This window comes from Giraffa tippelskirchi, chromosome 3 (genome assembly GCF_054371585.1).
Source record: "Giraffa tippelskirchi isolate mGirTip1 chromosome 3, T2T-mGirTip1v1.2.pri, whole genome shotgun sequence".
Classification (NCBI taxonomy): domain Eukaryota; kingdom Metazoa; phylum Chordata; class Mammalia; order Artiodactyla; family Giraffidae; genus Giraffa; species Giraffa tippelskirchi.
In genome coordinates this window covers 1,628,465-1,648,232 of record NC_137277.1, presented here as the reverse complement: position 1 = coordinate 1,648,232, position 19,768 = coordinate 1,628,465, and the positions used below count along the sequence as shown (strand labels likewise).

The window sequence follows — 19,768 nt, the reverse complement described above, 5'->3', positions numbered from 1 at the left end:
CTGCAAGAGAAAATGGCAACCCACTTCAGTGTTCTTGCCTGGGAAATCCCACAGAAGAGGACCCTGGTGGGCTACACTCCATGGGGTCGCAAAGAGTTGGACACGACTGAGCAACTGAGTATGACAACTCTGTGTTTAACATTTTGAGGCCCTGACTGTATTCTAAAGGAAAACAATCTCACCAGCAGTGAATGAAGGTTCGATTCTCCTCCATCTCACCAACACTTGTTACGGTCCTTTTTTTTAAAAATTCTAGCCATCCTAGTAAGTGTGAAGTGGTTCTCATTTGTGGTTTTGATTTGCATCTCCCTGACAGTTAAGTGATTTTGAGCATCTTTTCATGTGCTTATTGAGAGCTTAAATTCTCATTTGGGCATTGCTACAAAGATCTTGGTTACTGTGCCAAAGACAAGTATCAAGTTGCCGGTGAATAAAAACCTAAGTTTGGTAACTAAGCACCCTTCCTGGGCTCTCAGTTTAGAGCTGGTTTTTGTAAACAACCATGAGGACCTCCTTGGACACAAACACTATACTGTTGGACGCATGAAACTAATCACCACAAAAAGCCCCCCAAACCTAGAAATATAAGAGTAATAAAACTATACTGAAATTTAATTTTACAACGTTGAAATAAAATGTATATGCATAGGTATAAACATATGTATACCTATGGCTGATTCATGCTGACATTTGGCAGAAAACAACAAAATTCTGTAAAGCAATTACCCTTCAATTACAATAAGTAAATTTCAAAAACTCATTTTATTATTTTTTATTGTTAAATGGGTGAAAAATTATTTACTATCAGATCTAGAGATAGCGTATGGAAAACGAGAATGTTTTTCACAATACCAGTGGTAACATGGAATGCGGGGTCAGTCCTAAAGAGTTCTGCTCAATGGTACCACAAAGAATCTGCGGTTGAACTCTCAGGAAAACCTGGAAGACCATAGAAACGGTGGATTTATGAGAACATAAGATGATTCCTGAAGCAAATGCCCCGGCTCAGAAGTCATCTGGTTTGCAGAAATTTGAACACAAAGCAGGCACGTGAACACAAATTTAACCATCGTTGTTGCCATTTTTAAAATACTTGTATTATTTATTTACGTTGTTTTGTCTGCTCTGGGCCTCGTTGCTGCGCACGGGCTCTTGCGGAGCTGCTGTCTAGGTGTGCACCGGCTTCTCACGGCCGCACCTCTCCTTGTGCAGTGCAGGCCCCAGGCGGCTGCGCTTCCGGAGCTGCGGCACGTGGGCTCGACAGCTGTGGTTCCCGGGCTGCAGAGCGCGGGGTCAGTCGTGGTTCCCGGGCTCTAGAGTGCCGGTCAGTTGTGGTGCACGGGCTTAGCTGCTCTGAGACATATGGGGTCTTCCCGGACCAGAGAGAGACCCTGAGGCCGCTGCATTTGCAGGAGGATTCCTAACCACTGGCCACTAGGGAAGTCCCATAGTTGCTACAGTAAGAATAGTTCGCCCCGCTAGCTTGGGCAAGAAGTCAAAGTAGAAAGATACAGGCAGGCACGAAGTGAAATATACAGCCATCTAGTTATCACTGGGACTTAAGCTAAACATGTTAATGAATCATATATACAGAAAATGGACTAGACAGAAATACTAACTTTATTTTAGTGGTTGTGTAGACTAGTAACATTGGGGTAATTTTTTTTAAGCCAAAAGTTTTTGGTCTTATATGGAGAATATAATATTCCCTGGAAGGACTGATGCTGAAGCGCCAATACTTTGGCCACCTGATGTGAAAAGCCAAGTTACTGGAAAAGACCCTGATCCTGGGAAAGATTGAGGGCAGGAGGAGAAGGGGATGACAGAGGATGAGATGGTTGGATGGCATCACCGACTCGATGGACACGAGTCTGAGCCAGCTCTGGGAGTTGGTGATGGACATGAAAGCCTGGTGCGCTGCCGTCCATGGGACCGCAAAGAGCCGGCCAGGACTAAGTGACTGAACAACAAGAGAGAAAGTTTTACAAAGCGGTGTTAAACGGAAGATTCTCAGGAACTCCTGGATTCTTATCACAGGCTTCCCTGCTGGCTCAGTGCTAAACAATCTGCCTGCAATGCGGGAGACCTGGGTTCAATCCCTGGGTCGGGAAGATCCCCTGGAGGAGAAAACGGCAACCCACTCCACTATTCATGCCTGGGAAATCCCATGGACAGAGGAGCCTGGTGGGCTACAGTCCATGGGGTCACAAAGAGTCAGATACGACTGAAGGGACTTAGCATGCATGCACACATATTAAAAATATTCTTTTCCATTATGGTTTAACAGAGGATATTGAATATAGTTTCCTATGCTATACAGTAGGACCTTGTAGTTTATCCATTATTAATATACATACAGAAGCTTACATCTGCTAACCCCAATCTCCCATTCCATCGCTTCCCCAAGCCCCCCAGCCCCTCCCCCTTGGCAACCACAAGTCTGTTCTCTGTGAGTCTGTTCCTGTTTCCTAGACGAGTTCATCTGTGTAATATTCTAGATTCCACACGTAAGTGGTCTCATATGCTACTTGTCTTTGTCTGACTTAGTTCACATACTATGATGATCTCCAGGTCCATGCCCGTTGCTACAAGTGGCATCATTTCATTCTTTTTTATGGCTGAGTAATACTCCACTCTAAATATGTACCACACTTCTTTATCCTTTCCTCTGTCCATGGATCTTTTGGTTGTTTCCACGTCCTGGCTATTGTAAGTGCTGTTGTTAGGAACACTGGGATACATGTATCTTTTTGAATCACAGTTTTCTGCAGATATAGGCCCAGGAGTGGGATGGCTGAATCATTTCTAGTTTTATGAGGAACCTCCATACTGTTTTCCACAGTGGCTGCCCGAACTTCAGTTCCCACTAGAGTAATTTTTATCGCAGGTTGAACTGAAATAATGACCGTAAAATGAATGAATCTGACTTTCATGTATCTGAAAGCTCCAGTGAGTTTTTGAGGACATCAGAACCTAACTTTCAACACCTCAGAAAGACAACACACTGGAATATCTACGGCCTGTTACAAGGGCATTCTCCATGAGGAAAAGAGGGCAGGAAAAAAATAACACACTGGTAGCGGGGAGGCGGGTGGTGAATTTTCCAAAAATCTGTTGAGTTACCCTTAGAGTCTTCAGAGACATGTAGTTATAATTTTCCCCATAAAATCCTTTTTTTTTTCCAGGAAAACTTGAAGACCTTATCATAGGAATTTTGTATATACAGACTATAATCCTGTATTACACTATGAACTATTTTTGTTGCAAGTTGGGATATTCTAGAAGGCTTTCAAGAATCTGAAAGTAGTAAAGAACATGGGAGCCATGGAGCTCAAGCTCCTCGTTTCCCCGATAATCAGTCTAGTCGGGCCACTCTGTAAGTTAGTGACCATCCCCGAGGGCGGGCTGAGTGCTCTTCACCCCTCAGGCTCCCCTCAGGCTCCGTCCCAACGGGTCGGCGAGTCTTCTAAGAAGGGGACCCTGTGTGGTGCCTCTTGGGGAGTCAGACACGTCAGACGGGTGTACTGCGAAAGCATCCATGTAATAATGTTGGGTTCGTGTCGTCGCGAGCAGAAGAGCTCAGCGCGGACGTCAGCGGCTCCACAGGACCGGCCCTGAGAGACAGCTGCAGCCTGGGGTGGAAGCCAGCCTGCCATCTCCCTCTCTCGCAGTCTCAAAGGGTGGGTGCGATTTGTTGCCGTTCAGTTGCTAAGTCCTGTCCAACTCTCTGTGACGCCATAGACTGCAGCACGCCAGGGTCGTCTGTCTTTCACTGTCTCCCAGAGTTTGCTCAGATTCTTGTCCGTTGAGTTGGTGATGCCGTCCAACCACCTCATCCTCTATTGTCCCCTTCTCTTCCTGCCTTCGATCTTCCCCAGCATCAGGGTCTTTTCCAATGAGTCAGCTCTTCGCATCAAGTGGCCAAAGTATTGGAGCTTCAGTTTCAGCATCAGCCCTTCCAATGAACATTCAGGGTTGATTTCCTCTAGGAGGGACTGGTCTGCTCTCCCTGCAGTCCAAGGGACTCTCAAGAGTCTTCTCCAGCCTCACAATTCGAGAGCATAAATTCGACCGAGGGATGGAACACGCGTCTCCTGCAAGGCCCGGCCAATTCTTAACCGCCAAGCCACCAGGGAAGCCCTTAGCAGGATTTTGCTAAGAGAACCAGGGGAGAGGTGCGGGGGCAAACAGCCACGTGGTCCAGCTGGAATGAAGGAAGCAGGAGGGGAGGCTGGCTGGAGAGGGAGGTTGATGCCTTGAATGTTGGGCGGAGGTTTGAACAAAATTTTGTTTCCTATGCCTTAGAAAGGGCTGTGCTGGGGCTTCCCCGGTGGCTCAGAGGTAGAGAACTTGCCTACTCAAGCAAGAGACATGAGTCTGATCTCCCATCAGGGAAGATCTCGTCTGCCATGGAGCCACTAAGCCCGTGAGCCACCACAGGCTTATCCTTGAGCCTGCGCACTCGAGTCCGTGCTCCACCTCCAGAGAGCAGTCCTCACTCACCGCAAGTAGAGAAAAGCCTGCGCAGCAGCAAAGACCCAGCACAGCCCAGAATAAAACGTGGATACGTGAAGAAGGGTGCTGTCTAGGGCACCCGTGTCACACTGAGGGTTATCACTGCCGTAAAGCCGGGCAGCAACCCAGGTTTGGAATGTCCTCTTTTTCAAAAATATATTTATTTATTTGGCTGTGCTGGGTCTTCGTGGTGGCACGCGGGCTCTAGTTCGCCGACCAGAGATGGAGCCCGCGCCCCTGCCTTGGCAGTGTGGCACCGTCCCTGCTGGACCCCCGAAGAAGACACTCACCCACACTGACTCATAGCATCGTCCCCCAGAACTACAACCTGCCTCGGAAACGCAGGGACGGCCTGGGCACCACCCGCTCTCCTGTCTGCGGAGCCTGGGCATGGCGATGGTCTTTTTCTCAAGATAAAGTTTCAGTGGCCTCATTCCGGCGTTCAATGAAACCAGCGAGTTGATTCTCGCAAAGCTGACAAGAGCTGGGATTTTCCACGGAGGAGAACAGACAAGAGAACACGCACGCTTCTCCTCTCCCGAGGTCAACAGTATCTGGCCTCGTGGCGTCTTAGAAGTTCGTTCTCTCCCTTCTCCCACGTTTGACGGGAGCAAAGTCCAGCCCAAATCTAAAGTGGCCGTGAAGTCGGCTGACGAAAGAACGATCAACTCTTCGAGACGCCTCACTGCTTGTCTTCCTTCCACGGAACTCCGTGGGGAAAACACCAAGCAACACTGTACGATCGTTCCTCCTGGGGGCACTTCCTTCCGCCTCCTTGGGGCTGCTGCCCTGCGGTGGCCTCGGACGGAGCCCCGCGGGAGCCTCTCGTCTCGGTGGACCTGCAAACAGACGCTCGGGCACTCGTGACCGTGTTTCTGTCCCTCCTTGCTCCAGCTGCAGTTCTGTCTTCCAGGGGCCCCGCTTGCTCCCGGGGGAAAGTCACACAGTATGTCTTTTAAAACATGGCCTGAGTCTTTTTGTTTTTTGGAGGATTTGCCAAATTTCCTGTCACCCAAACAAACTTCTGGTTTAACCTATGAACTCCGAGTTTCCTGCATTCTCAAGGGACAGAAGTCTCTTTTCTCTTTCAAAAACCCACAGTCTGGGCAACGGGGCAGGCCATTTTGCCAGGGCGATGTGACTGCCAATCAGCCATGTCGACAGTGCCTGGCACTTGACTGGACAACAGGTTTTTAGCCGTCTCCATCGACAAATGAGTATTCTCTTGTTCCAACAACAGAATAAGAAAAGTTGTGGGATTTTCTTTTTTTTTTTAAGACCTCTTGGTTTGCTTTGGGAGATTCAAACGCACAAGTGAGTTTAGTTTCAATTTTAAAAGATCTTAAATCTCACAAAGAAAGCCTGTTTGCAGTCTACAAATTGGTAGGTATTTGTAGATTTGGAAGTACCTCCAGATTTTTCTCAATTTTTCTTGCGGTTAACAGGGAAATCTCACAGTAAATGTGAGTTTGGGGCACAATTTTTATTTTGCGAGAAACGCCTGGAACCAACCAGTCCTGGATTACAGCCATCACCACGAATGCTTGTTCACACCTGATCTGCAGTCCCGATGGTAGGGAAAGCCCCTTCTTTCTGCTCTGGGGAAGAAAAGCACCCATTGTCTCCCGTAGCGGCAGTTAAGGAAAGGTGCACACAGACCCGAAGGTATCGGACTTCTGACCGAGCGGAAGTTGCAAAGGAAAGGACGAATGATGTAATCGCACAAGTGCCGCCTCAGCTCTGAGGCCCTGAACACAGAACCCAGTCCAGTCACGAGGAAGACACCAGGCTGCTCCCAACAGAGGGGCGGGCAACCGCACACCCGCCTGGCATTACTCCCCAAACCGCCGAGGCCACCCGGAACGAGGGAAGTCTGCGAGGCTGTGACAGGACGGCCCAGACAGACAGGACACGGCATCGTAAGATGGCGTCCTGGATGGATGGACTTGGAATAGAAAGGGGCAACAGGGAAAAACTAAGAAAATCTGAATGAATATAGGTTTTAGTGAAGACTAAAGTATCGAAATCGACACTGGCTCATTAATTTTAACAAATGCTCTACTATGGGACATGAGTATAATGCAAGGCATTAATTAGGGTAGTTCAAGATGTTCACTGGGGAGACCATCACCCACAGTGCGGTTTCAGGAAACTGCTACTTTTGCAATTTTTCTGTAAATCATCAAGTTTCTTGAAACAAAAAAAGGAGTGGAATCGTATCAGTTTGCTTTTAAAACACCATTTCAGCTACAAAAGACGTTAACAGTGTTAGACTTGCAGGCGGACAAACTGACACCAGACAACTGTACACAACTTCAGTGTTTTCAAGAGCAGCAGAGAGGAGGTGGCGTTTCCTGCTCCTGGTTCCCACTCAAAACGAACGCTGGGGAACCTTCTTGAAGTCCACATCCCTTCTTCAGTGAGGAAACGTTTATAGACCAACTTAAGTCAAAGTATTGTCAGAGATCTGCCAAGAGAGATTGCTGAGGTTCCAGTCACTGGGTGGAACTTCTTTCAGACTTTAAGTATCTGCTTTACTCTTGACATTAATCAAAGAGTTAGTTTAAATAACATCATAGTATGGAACAGCTTATAAATGTTTATTAAAAGTCAGTAATTTTTACAAAGCAAATATTAATAGCAAGAGGCAAAATTTTTGCAAAATATGTACAAAAGTAAAAAGCCTTGATGACTAGTAATTCATTTTATCAAATCATTCTTTCCACTTTCAGACCTCCTGTAGAAATAATTTATTGCCAATCCTAAAGCACTGACAGAAAAAAAAATGTACAACAATTACCAAATAATGTGCTCAGTTCTCAGAGTTATAAAAAGATAGATGTATAAAAAATCTGAAGCTGCAAATACTTTGATACAGAGCTAATACAAATCATGTTGTTAGGTACAGTATCTATCAGGTTGTTACAAAATAGACTTTTTGATAAGGCGTCTGTGGTAAATGAGCTCCACCACACTGGAGTAGCAGGGAAAAGCCATTTCAACATTTTGCAATTCTACTTTCAAGTAAGAGGTAAAGAAAGGGTAAACGGTGTAGTCTGCTGCATTGTTACAGGTCCTTGCCAAGAATTAACCCCTAAACAGGCATGATTGAGGATGAACACAACACTTAACTGTGGCAAGAAATACTACAAACAGGATTTCCAGAGACAAGCCCAGATCAGAGACTGAGTAAGGAGCATCCTTCATCAGGAGATTCACAGACTGAGAGTGTAATGCCTCCTGGGGCCCTGCTTCCGTCCATCTGGAAATGCTCATCACTCAAAGGTGGTGAGTGTTTTGGAAAGGTCACAAAATCTCTTACCAACCCAGAAATCACTGCCCTACCACTAACATTTTTTGTTCCATGTAAGCTCTGCCACTGGAAATCAGGCAGACCTAGACGCCGCGAGGATGAGTTCTTTCTATGCTAACTATCCATTCAAGTACAGACAGGAGAATGCCAGCGGTGCACTGCAGGTGTGTCAACAACCACGCCTCTGCCAAGGCTAGTAGCAAGCTGATGGTGCCGAAAAAGCCTCCAGGTTCAACTTGATTGAAAAGTGTCCAGGTTTAGACTTGACTTTGATCTCTATAAATTTATTAAGCCCTAACCTCGTACCATAAAATAATGGGAATGGTTACTGTTTGCTTTATCTGGAACGTGGAGACACACACACACACTCACACACTCTCTCCCTTCCTCGTGGTTACTACACTGAAAAGCCAAGCTGTATCCTATCACTCGAAGGAAGAAGGAAAGAAAAAGCAGCACTTTTAGTCCAGCAGCACAGACCTACGGACAGATCACCTGTGAGTAACGTAACTTTGCCTGATGAAATGATGTGAAAGGCAGATAAAGTCAGATTTTCAACTGAAAAAAAAAAAAGACATGCAGAATCTGTGCTCTTGATCCCTCAATTAAAACTTTCTTTCATTAAAAGAAATGAAAAGGTAACGGAGTGACTTTCTCTAGGTTTATTAGCGAGATTATTACAAATGTGTGACTGAAATTTACAGGCATGATTTCATGGATTCAAACAAGAAATGGAGAGTTAACACTGATAGGCAGCCTTCTCAATACAGGTACAGAAGTAACACTTCTACAGATTGCAACGGAGAGAATTTTGTTTCAAATGGCTTGGTTTGGGGCTCTGTCACAATGTATCATTATATAATGAAAGCACCAATTTGAGGGTTTCTCACACAGTGATTTGAATTTCAGAACATTGCAGAACATGACTTGGTAACTTTATTCTTCATATAAATAAGGCATAACCGGATACGTGTACTAATGCTGAAAATAACATCCTACCAAAAGCATAAATACAAGTATTTGGACAGATGCAGGAAGTTAAGATTTACTCATTTCTGCTTACAATTATGGAGCCCATGATTTCTGTGCATGTAAATCAACACTTCTAATCACTCCTGGGGTTGGGGGAATCTGACTTCTTCCTGCTTTATACCGACCACTGAACAAGGACTTCCCTCGGCAGCCTCACCAGAGTCTAACCAGAGGGTCTTCGCCGTGTGAAGGACACGTGGTGGGGCTTCCACGGTCGCTGTAGGGCCCTAGCTATCGGTGCCCGTCCCAGAAAACACAGCTACAGATTCCAGTTTAACAACACTTGGCAGCAAGCGATCATGTCGGTGGTTAAAAACGATATTTAAGTGGCAGAGGCATGCCTTTCAATTATTTGGATCTTCAGAAAAAATATCTGACAAAAAACTCTTCCCTATTTAAAAAAAAAAGGCAAAAATTTGAGGTGTTCTTTGCTTTATAAGGCAACTCTGTATACTCTAAGGTTCTTCAAGGTCAATGAAGACACTTGTGTGACATTTCTTAAGAATTAAACAAGAAGACATTCAGACCTAAGAACAGAATGTAATGGAGAATTAGGCACATTTTACTCCAATTGTAACCATGAAGACTTAGAAAATTAAATACAGTGAAGAATTTTAAATTCCAATTGCATTCTTAGAGACTGGGGTGGGGGGACTGGCACGGGGAAAACTAGGAGCACCCTTGCAGGTTCGTCCCTAACGTCCATCCCTCCTTCACATAGTGGTATTTTAAAAGGATCTGGTTTCCATGATACAGGTATAGGACTCTTTCACATGGTTTAAAAATACAGTATATAAAACATGTGAACTAAAGCCTTCAGACTGAACCTGCAAGCCTGTATGAGTAATTTACTGCCTCAAAATATTCTCAAGGTTTTACTTTAGAAGAAAGTTGACTCTGAGACTTCACACACATCAGGAAAGGAATCTCACATGCTCAGAAGAGTATCCCACCTCTTTGGTGTTTTAACATCTGATTGCGGTGGTCAGAATGGGGACCTCTGCTTTGTCAGGCCGCGCGTGGCTCATGTCAAAGGTCCGAACGAGCACCTCCCAGACCGTCCCTCCTGCCTGCACACACTGACTTCAGCCCTCACTGGAGTGAACCACCACCTCCCGCTGAACCGACGCACAAACCTCCACCAAAGTCTCCGTGTAGCGTGCACGTGCGTGCCCTGAAATGGTTCACTCTGCGGGTTAAACGACACACTTGTGTTTGCTAGGAAGCACTGGACACGGACTCTCAGACATGCACGGGCCCCGCTCTACGGCGCCTGTGTCACAGGGAGGGGCTCACAGCAGCCGCACAGGATCAGCAAGACACGGACACGGGCAGCCGCGGGAGGGAGCGGCGGAGGAGCTCCAAGTGCGAGAAGTCAGGCGCGCCGACAGCCCCTGGTCGGGTCCCTGCCGAGTCCTACCCTGACCGGAAGCGAGACGGACCGAGAGCCCGACCGGGGAGGCCTGGGGGACCCAGAATTCTGACCAGTCTTTCCAGGACTTCCTGCCTAGAAAACGCCCGAAAACACAGCCAGCTGCACAGCACAGGGGCAGGGATCACAGTCAGTCACCATTTTCAGGGAAGGGAGAAAACCCATCACTTTCCAAACCGTCACTTTGTACACCTGTTTCTCTACCCAATTCCAACACCACACATAGCCTACAAGGCGGCCCTCTTAATGCTGAAAACCAGCCATTCTGAGGCGCTGGAGGAGGATGCGTCTGTTAATGGCAAAGCTCCTTGGGGGGGTGCGTTTTAATTCGGGGCGTGGTGGGGGAGGTCACATGTAAGCATCTTTCAGCAGAAACTGGAACACGACTACTCATTCTTGGGAGAATCCTTGAACCTTCCAAATGCAGCTCAGGAGAGCTGGAATTCCACCAACAACAGCGCTGTAAACACGTACAGCCTCTTTTAAAGCCATACCAAGAAGGAATGAGAACCTCAAACAATGGCTTCCTGAATAGCGTGACAGGAAAATACTGCCCTTGGCAAGCTCCGAAGAACCGCATAAATGCTGCCGCCTGGAGCTGACTGGAATAGGCAGGAGCGTGAAGAACCACGTCGGTGATGGTGCGACAGGGATTCCCACTGTGGGACCCACCGCGTCTGAGACGGGATCTCAACGTCTGAGAGTAAAACAGAACATCCTTGGGAAGGGCTGTGTTTATTCAGGAAGTTGTTACCAGGTTGCACTTCTTAGCTGCTGCTATGGCCAGAGTGTTCCCTGCATGGCACCTATGACATATCTAAGTTTGAGAACGGCAGCCTGAACGTCACTCTTCTGACTGCTGATGAAAACGCTGCGCAAGGCACGTGCCTGCGCACACTGAACCACGTGAGCTTCCGCCCGCGTCGGATGAGACAGCCTTCCGTAAACTAAGACACACGCAGAATCCTGCCTTCAGGAGCCACAGAACAGCACAACTGCTGGGTACACAAGCAATCAGAAAATCGCGAAGGCCAAAGCCAGGGAACTGACCGACCGCCCCTCCTCAGAGCAAACTTCCCCCAGTGGCCCTTTCCCAAAGGCCACGAGGCTGGACACGGCCACGGCCGCTGCGCGCGGGCAACGGGAGGCACCCGCGCGCGCCCGGGTCTGCGCGTCCCCGAGCTCGCCCCGCAGGGCCAAGGGCGCCAAGCGCACCACAGGAGCACTGCTGGAGGAGCGGAGGGTCAAAGCCGGAAGGACACCTCGGCGGAGGCCTGGTGGGAGGACGGCCCGCGGGCGTCAGCCACGGGCGGCCCTCCGCCGGGGGCCGGGACTGGCAGGAGGAGAGCTGACATTTCCAAGGAGTTAAACCCAGAATCAAGAGTGTTCTAATGCCTGCTGTAAACGCCTGCTTTAAAAAGGAAACAAAGAGCGAACAGGAAGGCGGCGGGCGGGCGCCGGGCGTCACTGCAGCATCAGCTGCTTGAGGTTGTCGTGCAGGATGGTGTCCTTGACGTCGCGGAACACCAGGCGGATGTTCTCGGTGTTGATGGCCGTGGTGAAGTGGTGGTACAGGGGCTTCTGCTGCTGCTCCCGGCGCTTGCTGCGGAAACACTCCACCAGGAATTTCTGGACGTCTCTTAAGCAGTGGGGGTCCCCTTCAAATTCTAAGAAATAGTCTTTGATGCTCACAATTTGCACTTTCTCCTCAAGCAAATCTGTCTTGTTCAAGAAGAGAATTATGGAGACGTTGCTGAAAACCCGGTTATTGACGATGGTTTCAAAAATGTTCAGAGACTCGGTCAGGCGGTTGGTCAGTCGGTCTTCCATGAGCACCTGGTCAAACTCGCTCGAGGAGACGAGGAACAGTATAGACGTCACGCTGTCGAAGCACTCAAACCAGCGCTTCCGCTCTGACCGCTGGCCACCCACGTCAACCATTTTGAAAGGAACATTCTTGATTTCAAAGTCGTACTCGTGGATGCCTTTGGTGGGTCTTCTGGCGAGCAGAATGTCTTGCTGGGATGGAATGTACTCCTGGAAAAGAGAAAAGTATTTCCTGCTCAGTGATTCAGGAATAATGAGAAAGTGTCGTGTACCATTAACTGGTCTGCACACGAATCTGAGCAAACTCCGGGAGACAGTGGAGGACCGGGAGCCTGGCAGGCTGCAGGGTATTTGCTGAATGTCGAAGAGGTGCCAGGCACTGTCGCTAAGCAGCAAAAACTCAGCTCTTCAGAACCAAGACACAAGGTCCCTGTCTTCAGGGAAAGAGGCAGGGAAAGACCAGCCAACCTCACATGAACAAACAACTGTAATACAAGCAATGGAGTCTGAAAACAAGAGGAAGGACCCAGGATGAGTGGTATGTTCAAGGAAGGCCTACACGAAAAGGCGAACTCAGAACAGGTCAGGTCCACGCTATCTGAATTGGAAAACATGAAATACCTCTTAAAAACTGAGTTTATCCACTAAAATTTCTCTCCACTTGGCTGGTACTTAACTTTTCTTTAAGGCTGACTACCACCTAACCCGATGGGAGAGTGACAGTGAGGTAGGTCTTCACACAAAGTCTCACTGATGTGGACGGAGCGGACAAACCAGACAAGCACAGAGGCCTCCACGGAGAGCGAACCCCGAGGACACCCGCGTCTGGGGAGACGCGGGCCACTGAGCGGAGGAGGGAGAGCAGGGGGAGGGCGGAGCGCATCCCGCCAGAACGAGAGCAGGTCCTTCTCCACATCCTGGACACGCGGGGCTGCTTCCTACCCGCAACAGGGCTCATGCTGTGCGCTCCTTCCGTTTTATTTTCAGGGTTAAATATCTCCAAGACCCCGTAAGACCACATGAGACTCTACACAGAACCGGGTTCAGGAGGAGGCACCCGAAGCCAGGCTCGGGAGGGGTCGGGACTGGCGCGGCGCCAGAGCAGCGGCTCTCAGGGGCCTTCTGAGCAGCGGGAAGCCTCCTCCAGGGAGGCCTCTGCCTGAGCCCCGCGTGGAGAGTGGCCAGCGCCAGCCTCTGCCGGCTCGGGGCCACGGGGAACACACCGCGGGACGGTCCAGCCGGCGGCTCCCTGGGCACGAGTGCCTCTGCCCACACCACAGCGTCGAGAATCCAGCCTCCAGCCCTGCAAATGGGGTTCCTGAACTGGAAAACACTGTTCGCCGGAAGTTCCGAACTCAGTGAGCACTCTGCGTTCAGCCTCCGCTTACAGAAAAGCAAAGACCGCGACACGGACTCGTTCATGTTCCAGCTTCTTTTCCAGCATAAACTTCTTTCTGTAAAGTTTTACCTTCATGAAACAGTGGGCAGCGTGGAAATGGCAGCGGTCAGGAGGGGAGAGGGTGGAAAAAATGAAGTGGGAACAATCCGAATACAGCCACGAGGAAAAAGGGAATAATAGCTCAATACATAATTTTTCCAAATTTTCTCATCCTGGCTACTGCTTTCTAACGGCAATAAACATAAACACTGCCTGAAAACTTACTGGTTCTCCGAGTTTATCCAAGTTATCCAGGAAATATTTTACAGATTCACCCTGAAAACAAGAAGAAAATAAATCGTTATTAGCGCTGAGAAATGGAAGACTTTGTTACAACAGTTTATGTTAAACTGTCTGGTTGTACACTTAATCCAAACATACTCTGTTTAGTCACCAACTTCAGACGGAGCAGCTGACTCCACTAAAAACGTACAAAACGTCTGCTTCCGCCGAAGCCTGGGAGTCTCTGAGTCTCTGCACGAGCGTCCACCGCGACCACCCCCTCAAAGAGGATTCCACGCACACACTTCCACACAGCTGCAAGTCCACAGGGAAGACCTAATGAAAAGGTGCAAACTGCTTTCGAGATAAAACATACAACTACAGTCCCGGTGGGATGGTTTCTGTCTACATCCTCCCATCTCAAGCTTACGTCAGTGGTGGTCGTCTTCTGAGACAGGGGCAAAGCACGGACGAGGTGGGGACCCCGAGGGGACAGGCGAGTCCAGGCACACGCCCCGCCCCCGAGCCCCAGTGCCCAAAGTTCTCCCAGACGTCAGGCAATTTCGGACACCTGAAGAGTTCGGGAGCACCTTCCTCAAGGAAATCCTTGAACAGCGGACAGACAGGTGAGTGGGGAGCACCCACGCAGAGAAGGCTGTGTGTTCACTCCCCACCCAATGAATATCTGCCACCCCAGCGCCCGTCTGCCAGAAGCTGCCCCCCAGGTCTGGCTCCGGAAGGCCGTGCCTCCCTGATGCAGAAGAGAGTCACCGAAAGGTCTTGTCTGTAGGTAGTTTCTGCAATCAGGTGATTTCTGGGGCCACACTCTGAGTCATGAGGCCTTAGAGCTGCGGATCTCACAATTTTAGTCTCTGGATGCCCTTTATACACTTAAGATTCTTCAGGATCCCAAAGAGACTTTGTTTAAGTGGATTACAGCTACAATACCATGTTAGAAAGTAAAATGAGGCAGCTTAACAAATATTTTACTCATTAATTCACTTAAAAATACCAATAATAAACTCATTCACGCGAGCTCAGTACAGACAGTAAGACACGCGACTGCGTCTGCACCCGCGCTGCCACCAAAGGGGACTTCAGCTGGAGCCACTTGAGGAGGTCCGGCCTCCTACAGAATGCCCGCTGGAAATGGAGTATCTTAATAGCCTCTGCCGTTGTAGATATTTTTGTTTCTACACCGGAATTTGACAAATGACAGCTTATTAAAAGTCTACCTCGTACTCTGAACGGGTCTTTTAAGCCCCAACAATTTTGCAGCATCAAGCCCTGGAATACAGTGGACAATGAGTTGTATGAAACACGATGTGGAGAGAATCATACTCACTGTCCTCAGCATGGCCTAGTAAGAAGCCTTGCGGCTCGGGACGTCAACAAGCTCACAGTCGCAAGCAGACGCAAGCTTTCCTAAATTATGATCGCAGTTGAAAGCTTAAGTTTTATCAATGGCAATAAACTTATTTTCCTCAAATTGACGGGCTAATAATTTCACTCATTTTCTTAAAAAAAAAGAAAAGGCCCATCAAATGCCCAAGTGTGAGTAAGCTGGTTGTCTGTTTCAAGGAATAACGGTGTTCCATGAAAAATACAGTGAATTCGAACACAACACGGCCAGTCACCAAGGCACTTCCCAGAGACTGTGGTCTGCTGCAGGAGGCTGCTCCATCCAGAGCTCTTCACGTGGAGATTTGAAACAGTCTTCACTGCTCGATCAAGGACAATCTTAGGGAAACCTGGTGTGTGTTTTCCTTGGGGCTTCTCTGGTGGCTCAGACAGTGAAGCATCTGCCCCGCAATGCGGGAGACCTGGGTTCGATCCCTGGGTCGGGAAGATCCCCGGAGCAGAAAATGGCTACCCACTCCAGCATTCTGGTCTGGAGAATCCCATGACAGAGGGGCCTGGCGGGCTACAGTCCATGGAGTTGAAGAGAGTCGGGCATGACTAACACTTAACTGCTAAACTGAGGTAGATGATTACAAAGCGAAGGACCACAAGCTCCCCGTGAGCTTGGCCCCAGCACTCCCGTGGCAGCAAAGCCGACCCAAACTGCCGAGAGGCACTGTGCAGTCTTTATTTCTCGTACCGGGTCAAACTATTGAAGTGTTTTGCTGCAAAACACGGTGGAGATTACACAGTATGCAGTGTCTATCTGTAATCCAGAAAATTCTTAATTCCGTTAATAAAGGTGTACTCGGGGGTTCATGATAAGAATAGTTCTGCAGTACATAGGTTTTGGTTTTCGCTATTTAAAATATGGACTAGGTAATCTGGCAGTTCTGAGTGACTATATTCTCTTCTCAAAACAGGAAAATCATCCCCATTTGGTCTCCTCTTGGTATTATTATACAAAGAAATATTTTAAATTTCACTAAAGCTTCCTGATTTAACTGCATTCTCTAAGAGGGGTCTCAGAACGTGCCTTTGTTTATTAGGAATTCATAAAGTCATCAAAATCACATGATGATATTACACAAATACGCAAGTGCTCCTGTTAACAAGTTTCAACTTCTACTGAAGAAAGTTTCATCAGTATCATCTACAAAGTCCTCTGTGCACTTGACACTGTACAAAATCTAAATAAAAACATTTTAATTCATTTTCACACATTTCAATGTGTGGATTATCGCTAATATTTTAAATCCTAAATAAGGTGCCCTTTGCCTTCTCCCCTAACATTTGGCCAGTATCTATTCAAGGACAAGAAATGCTTTAAAATATTATTCCTGTGAAAAACATGTTTTGGTTTAAAATAATTCCTCAGTCAAAAAAAGCAATGTTCACTCATCTTTTATATCACAGGTGACATGACTGAGCCTCCGTTAGTGAGAAGACTGAAGTAGGAATGATCATCTTAAGAATAACCTCAATGGTCTTTTGATGGAGGCCTCTGACTGTCGAGAGGTGAAGTTTCCCCCCAGACCTGTCCTGAGACAATACAGGTTTAAACACACACGTGCGGTGTGAACACACACACTATGGAAGGGTGAACACTCTTCTGAGTTCGGTAACTCGGGGGAAATTCCTTACAGGAGCTTTAAGGACCTCTACTGGGGAAACAGCAGAGAGAAATCTATTTTTACAACCTTAAAAAAAAGAGAAACAAATCCAAATTAAAAGATAAAAAAGGACCTCGCTGGTGGTCCAGTGGCTGAGCCTCTGAGCTCCCTCTGCAGGGGACCCGGTTCGATCTCTGGTCAGGGAACTAGATCCCTCATGCCACAACCAAAGTTCAAATGCTGCACCTAAGATCTGGAGCAGCTAAATAAATAAACATTTCTTAAAATATATATAAAATGTGTGTTCCTTGCAATTCAACCATGAAGGACAGAGAGAATGAACGACGGCATCCCTGTTCTCAGTAGCCTCTGTCTGAGCAGAGGTTCCGTATGCAAACCCGACGCCTCACTCAGCACGGCCTTGCGGCCCCCTCGCCTCCCCTCCGGGGCCTGGGGATGAACTGTGAAGAACCCAGGGCCGACCTCCCTCAAATCCTTTGCCCTAACCACTTCAGAGGTGATCGGAAGTCTTTGGACTGTCTAACATTAACTTTGATTCGAGTCCTCTCCTCAATGCTGAGCGATCTGGCAAGCCCCTAAACTTCTCTGAGCCTCAATCTAACGGTCGGTAGAATGAGGAAGTCCCCTGGTTCGATGGGTAATCACCAAAGCTGTGCCCTAGGCAACAATTCCAGTTTGTACAACTGACTTGAAGTGAAGTTCTCCTTTCCTTTACCTTTGTGCCTGCGAACTCTGAAGTGGGCACTTCTGCTGTGACTCACTATTCAAGCTCAGTCCCCTGGCTAACACAGAAGTAACTTCAGGTCCTGGGCAAGAAACACCATGGGTTCAAGACTCACTTTTCTGATCATGACTTGAGGCGCCATTATAACTCTCCTCAGTATGTTATGTTACTGAAGGGAATTCTTAATAAACTTCCAAAGAAAAGCCATTTCACATTTACGACTTTTAAAACCTAAGATGTTTGAGGTCATCCCTTAGTTCTTTTCTCTGTGTGAAATCCTGAGGGAAGCTTCTAGGTTGCTGCGGCCGGCCTGAGGGGTACAGGGCTCTCTGACGGGCTCCCCGTTTCTCCACCCGGTGTGTGTCCGGGTTCGGCCCACACAAGGGCAGAGTGGCCGCAGACGCGGTGCTCATCACATGACAGGCTCCGCTGCTGACAAAACCAGGGGCCTGATGACGTCACCTCAAGAGTCAGATAAACTGACAGGTGAGATCAACTGGCTCCGGCATCCCTCTGAACTGAATTCTATGAGTTCTATCAACCTCACTCCGTGCCAGCTTCACAGAGCTGAGCCTAAGCGAGGGCTGGCCTCAGCGTCGCCCCTGGACAGGAGGCACGTGTCAGAAAGACTGTCTTTGCTGGCGGAGACGAAGTGGGTCAGGGCCACAAGCGCACAGGTGTGCGGACGGCGCTGAGCACCACAGCGCAGACCAAGCTCTCGGAACAGAACGCCACACCACGGAGGAGCAAGGCAACAAAACCAACATTCTAAACGGAACAGCTCGTCACAGGACTTCTTCACAAGAGGTAAAAATGGAAATGAGGCTGCAGCTGAGGGCTGACGAGTCTCCGGTAGCTGGGGTTTGCGAGCCAAGGGAGGACTGCCCCCACTGCCCAGGGGTGGTTTCCTCAGGGGTCAGTGCCAAGCACGGAATGACTGAAGAGGGAGCCTGAGCGAGCGGTCTGCGGGAGAGCTGCAGGCGAGCGCGCACAGCCTGCGCCGGGGCCTGCAGCACGGCCGCCAGCAGCGAAGGTGTGGAGCAGAAAAGGCCACTTCACAGACTGTGGAAACAGTCACACCACAGGTTCTTCGGGAAGATTCTCCTGGAGAAGGGAATGGCAACCCACTCCAGTGCTCTTGCCTGGAGAATCCCATGGACAGAGGAGCCTGGTGGGCTGCAGTCCATGGGGTCACAAGAGTCGGACACGACTGAGCGACTAACCCCCCCCGGATTCTTCACTAGCAGGGACTCTGCAGGAAACACCTGACGTCTATACTGTCTTACAGAGCCAGTGCTGTTAAGGAAAGACTTAATCTGCTCTCATGGACGGGACTGTCACCAGGCCCACGAGCTTGGTCAGCAAGAAAAGTTGAATATGCTGACCTGCCCTATTACACCTGTCCCATGTCTCAGCCGGGGTAAATTTTCACTGAGATTTTAATGGATGAAACCAAATTTTTTTGCAATAAGAACCCACCTTCAACCACTAAAGCGGAACACTGAACAGTTTTTCAAAATCAACTTTGGGGAAGACTTGACTACACTTCCCAACGAGTTCAATCCAAACCTAAAGGCAAAATACATTATGTAGGGGCTTCCCAGGTGGCTCAGTGGTAAAGAATCCACCCACCAATGCAGGAGATGAGGGTTCAATCCCTGGGTGGGGAAGATCCCCTGGAGAAGAAAATGGCAACCCACTCCAGTACTCTTGCCTGGAAAATCCCATGGACAGAGGAGCCTGGCAGGCTACAGTCCATGGGGTCGTAAAGAGTCAGACATGACTGAGCACGCACATGCATGCAAAAATCACTTTGACAGTCAGCATTCCTGGAATTACAAGCAACATCCAACCACTTAGAACACGTTCTCAGCTGTCAAGTTAAAACAGTGGGCCTCCATTTTCACGCAAACATGCAGCAGACAGATATTTGTAAAATAAAACATAGTTCTAGCAACATCTTTCAGACCATAATGCAAGTGTAAAAAAAAAAAAAAAAACGCAGCCATACTTCGAATTCCACTCAGCTATGCAAGAACTGGTGATGGTAAAGCTGCAGCATAAAGGCCACGCCCAGAGGCAAACACGGAGAGGCTCCAACAGAACCCTCTCAGATCTCTCACGGTAAAATCCATCCGGGTGAGGCAGAGACTCTCCCAAGGGTGAGATGCACAGATCAGCATGAACAGTGAGCACTTATCACTGATTCTGATGACAGCAGACTCCTCCC

General features: G+C 48.4%; 1 protein-coding gene across 3 annotated transcripts in view; it reads right to left on the bottom strand.

Annotated features, from left to right (window-relative positions):
- Positions 1 to 7,094: 7,094 nt before the first annotated feature.
- GNA13 (G protein subunit alpha 13) overlaps positions 7,095 to 19,768 on the bottom strand; it is a 30,579-nt gene continuing 17,905 nt past the window's right edge. For 2 of the 3 annotated variants that reach the window (XM_081580808.1, XM_081580807.1), the window contains 2 exons: positions 13,783 to 13,833; positions 7,095 to 12,329 (listed from right to left, as the gene is read on the bottom strand). In XM_081580808.1, coding sequence (XP_081436934.1) covers positions 11,757 to 12,329; positions 13,783 to 13,833 — 624 coding nt within the window. In that variant the 3' untranslated portion in view covers positions 7,095 to 11,756. The remainder of the gene's footprint in view (positions 12,330 to 13,782; positions 13,834 to 19,768) is intronic. The other variant, XM_081580806.1, reaches the window with a different exon arrangement.